General features: G+C 35.2%; 1 protein-coding gene across 1 annotated transcript; it reads left to right on the top strand.

The window, feature by feature from the left end:
- The first annotated feature begins 2,420 nt into the window (after positions 1-2,420).
- Positions 2,421-4,247, top strand: LOC133741343 (growth-regulating factor 5-like). Its single transcript, XM_062169270.1, has 4 exons — positions 2,421-2,785; positions 2,902-3,349; positions 3,441-3,775; positions 3,860-4,247. Exons 1-4 carry the CDS (start codon positions 2,494-2,496, stop codon positions 3,865-3,867), a joined length of 1,083 nt encoding a protein of 360 aa, XP_062025254.1. The 5' UTR covers positions 2,421-2,493; the 3' UTR covers positions 3,868-4,247.
- The last annotated feature ends 452 nt before the right edge of the window (positions 4,248-4,699 follow it).

Raw genomic sequence — 4,699 nt, 5'->3', positions numbered from 1 at the left:
AACTCATGACCTCTACAATGTTGGCATTACAATTTTGGTCCAAATGCTATTTTGACAAAAATTCCCCCATGTTCAAGGATACATTTGTCATTTCAAAATAAATAAGTAAAAGAAATTAAATTAAATAGCATCTGAAAAATGAAACTAAAAAAAAAAGTCTCACTAAAAAATCAGAGGTTGTTGATCTGTTTTTTTTTTTTTTTTTATTTCATTCCCTAAAATTTCTAATATTGATTTTCTTTGGTTTTATTTTTTTCATTTAGATGACAATGTTATCCTTGCACATGATTTGTACATGAGAAAGATTTAGTCAAAATTAATTTTTGGACCAACTTTGATCAACTTCACAAATCACAAGGATAAAATTAAATATTTAAAAAAAACAAGGCTAATATTGATTATCATTCCAAACCACATAGACTATTTATAACTTTTACAAAAAAAAAATTATACAGGATGGCCTACACCTCAAACTCAAGCATGGGAGTGAAAAGCTTCCGGGATAAAGTGATATGCCATAATATTCAAAGTAATGCCAAAAACTAATAAATAGGGACTGAAGAAACAAATAGAGAGAGATATACATGGTTCACTACTTCACTCGATCATCTCCCTAAATTTTTACAATTTGAACTCTCTATTTGTTTCTTCAAATTCTTTCAAAATATAAAAAAATGATATTATTGTAATACCGTACTATCAAATACATTACATCCCAATTAGGTTCATTATATGCTACAATTTACACTTTCCTTAATTTTAACATTTGTTTTTAGTCATTCGCCGTTTCTTTCCTCGAAAGCATGCATCAATTCTCACGATCATTTTTTTTTTTTTGTGCAACAAGGTAATAGGGCAACTCACCTCATTGGGTAAGATTAATATTCGAAAATCTGAAGAATAAATTGTAAAAATTGATAGTTATGACTTTGTTACAATCTATTGTGTATTGATGCAGCGGAGAGTAACATGTAATTGACCGAAAATAAAAACAAAAACCTGGAAAGCAAAACAAAGACTTGAGCTTTGCTAGGGGCTAGCCTCTATGTCCCCCACTGAGTTCATGACATGTACAAACGAGATTTGCTCTCCCCACTATAAATATTTGCAGTACAAAAAAGACAAGGCACTCTTTTCCAGGACTCCATCATCTGGGTGGATACAGCAAAACTAGAGCTACATAAAATCAAGGGAAAATTTCACAAACAGTACACCAAGTAAAGGCCACTAATAATTCTTATATATAAAGTTCCAAACCAAACATTTCGGTACACGAAATCTGAAACTCGACCCACTATCAGTACACGACATCAATTTTTGACACTAAAATGTCCATTATGCCCTCGGTTCTTTTTTTTTTTTAATAAATTTTTTTTTTTCTGTTATTTTTTTTCCTTTGTTTTTTCTGTTATTTTTTTCTATTATTTTTTTCCTTCGTTTTTTCTGTTATTTTTTTTCCTTCATTTTTTCTGTTATTTTTTCTATTATTTTTTTTCCTTCTTTTTTTCTATTATTTTTTTTTCTGTTATTTTTTTTCCTTTGTTTTATCTGTTATTTTTTTCTATTATTTTTTTTCCTTCATTTTTTCTGTTATTTTTTTTCTATTATTTTTTTTCCTTAATTTTTTCTGTTATTTTTTTTTCTTCCTTCGTTTTTATCTCTTTCTTTCTTGTCACATGACTAAATATTGGCTGAGTTACAAATATAAGCTGTAGGACCATAAATCTCACCAATTGGAGGGCAAGGGCGGCGTTGGAAGCGAGGGAGTGAGCGTGGAGGTGAGGAAGGCGGCGTTGGAAGCGAGGGAGTGAGCCCGGAGGAAGGAAGAAGAAAGAGATAAAAACGAAGGAAAAAAAATAACAGAAAAAACGAAGGAAAAAAAATAATAGAAAAAAAGAAGGAAAAAAAATAATAGAAAAAAAAATTATTAAAAAAAAAAAACTGAGGACATAATTGACATTTTGGTGTCAAAAATTGACGTCGTGTACTGATAGTGGGTCGAGTTTCAGATTTCGTGTACCAAAATGTTTGGTTTGGAACTTTATGTATAAGAATTATTAGTGGTCTTTACTTGGTGTACTGTTTGCGAAATTTTCCCTAAAATCAAACAGATTAAATTGAAATAAAAATAGAAATATCTATGAAAATTAAATATAAAAAAAGGTGGTTTTTTTTTAATACATATCTTTCTTTTGATATTTTTCTTGCGACTGAATTTATGTCGTCTGCAGATTGAGAGACAGGAGCGGCTATCCCTTGCCGCGTGGGACATGTTTAGGTCCCCTGCACCTACAGAGACCTGCACACGTGGGCCCATAGAGATGTCATCAGTGGGTCCACCTTCATGTGAGGGTGGCAGAGCAGGAACAGAGTTGCAGTGATAATAAGAGCAGAGTGTGAGTGCTTCTCTCTCCTGGTTAAAAAGGAGAGAGAGAGAGAGAGAGATGGCAGCAAGTGTCATCAAATCAGACCAACTATTAATTAGTTTCAACCATGCATAAAAAAAGAAATCAATGCCCTCTTCCTTTTCTTCTTCTTATTAAATCCCCAGAGCTGTTGTCTCTCTTTTCCATTGTGGGATCAAAAATGATGAGTGGAGGAAATCCAAGTAGCGCAAGGAATTACAGGTACCCTTTCACAGCAACACAGTGGCAAGAGCTTGAACACCAAGCTCTCATCTTCAAGTACATGGTCTCTGGAGTCCCCATCCCAACTGATCTTGTCTATTCCTTTAAAAGAAGACTGGACTCCTCAATCTCTTCCAGACTCTTCCCTCACCACCCTTGTATGTTTCTGCTTAATTTTGTCTCAATCTCTCTCTTTCTTTAACTTGTAATTAAAAAAAAAAAATTACTTACTGATTACACTATTGGGGGGTTTTAATTAATTGAATTGAAACAGTTGGGTGGGGTTGCTATGATATGGGCTTTGGCAGAAAGATAGACCCAGAGCCAGGAAGGTGCAGAAGAACAGATGGTAAAAAATGGAGGTGTTCAAAGGAAGCGTACCCAGATTCTAAGTACTGTGAGAGGCATATGCACAGAGGCAGAAACCGTTCAAGAAAGCCTGTGGAAGCTTCTTCTAGTTCTTCTACTACAAAGACTACTCCTAACAATAATAATACTATTCCAACACCTCCAGAGTACAACCCTGCTTCAATCCAAAAAAACCTCTCCAAAACCTCCCCTTCAATGTTTTCCTCATCTTTCACCAATGAAACACCTCACACCCAACACCAAAGTTCATCTCTTTATCCATTCCTTTCTAGGCCACAGGGTTCCGGTACCAACCCTCAACTTTTTCTCAACTCTGGATCTTATGTTAGTGAAGCTGATCACAGAGATTACAGGTTTGTCATTTGTATTAATCGAATCAAATTTCTTGATTTGCCTTCTTGTGTTTTCAGCCATAAAGATTTGTACTTTTTCCTTTTCAAATAGGTATCTTCAAGGAACAAAGGAAGGTGTGGATCATGAGCTAGCCTTCTTTCCTGCAGAGTCTTCTGCAAATGCAAGAAGCTTAATGAGCTCCTATAAAGGCTACTCATCCCAATCTCAGTTTCAAAGCCTCACAGATCATTATCCACAGCAGCAATCCCAGGATGAGCAGCATTGCTATGTTTTGGGCACTGATTTCAAATCAAGCAGACCAATCAAAACAGAGAATAAAGAAGCTGATCAGACCCAAAAGTCCCTCCACCATTTCTTTGGAGACTGGCCTCCAAAGTCCACAGACACCTGGCTTGATCTTGCACCCAATTCCAGACTTCATAATGGTAATTAGTTTAATTTTCTATCAAAATTCTCTTTAATTTCCTCCATCTTTAATTTGAATTATGAAATATTAATTCATGGTGCAGATGGTTGAAGAAGTCTTTGACTCTCAATTATGATCAAGGACAAAAGAGTACTGGGTGGTGGGTCATTTGCTTTTGTTAGATGGATTGGTTGGCTGGGGGGGGCTCTCTTTTGCTGAAGCTCTGAGACTCGGTGTATGAATAATGTAGGGTCGGCTAAGAAGGATTCTCTGTCTTTTGCTTTATCTTGATATTTATTTGCTTCTTCTACTCCCTCTAAGAAAACATGTCCGATATTTATAGACTTGCTTGTTTGACTGGAAGCATGTTGAAAATGTTAAAGGGGGCCTGTAGGCTCTTAAGTTCTGTAATGGAGGACCCAAGATAAGGAAAGCATCAAACATGTCATCTGTAATGAATTGGATAATTTACAAGCCCATTTATTTTTTTCTGTTTCTTAAAGGGTTTATTATTGCTTTGCTAGGAATAGGTTGTAGTGGTGTACACAATGAAGTCTTTCTGGTCTTGAATCTCATCTCGTCCATTACATTACTGTCTAATGTTCTGGCTGAGGCTTTAAATTTCACAGGGTTATGTTGTTAGATTATTTTCTAATCACCCTTTGGATCATGTGAGTGAGTGAGTTCCTAAACAACAAATATTGTTATCGATCATCTAACTTGCTCTGCAACAACAAATATTGTCCTTGTAAGCAAGCATCTCCCAGATTGGGGATTGGGACCATGTTCCTTCCTCAAGAATCAAGATCTTAATATACAGACTACAAATACCTAAATTTCCGGGCAATAGCCAATTATTTTTCTTTCTTGGTAGAAAAGTGAGGTCAGACTTGTGAAATTGCAAGTGTTCATACTCTGTCCACCAAATATAACCAAAAACACT

Source organism: Rosa rugosa, chromosome 1 (assembly GCF_958449725.1).
Source record: "Rosa rugosa chromosome 1, drRosRugo1.1, whole genome shotgun sequence".
In the NCBI taxonomy this organism is placed as follows: domain Eukaryota; kingdom Viridiplantae; phylum Streptophyta; class Magnoliopsida; order Rosales; family Rosaceae; genus Rosa; species Rosa rugosa.
Note: the sequence above shows the minus strand (reverse complement) of the source record. Positions and strands in the feature narration are given on the sequence as shown.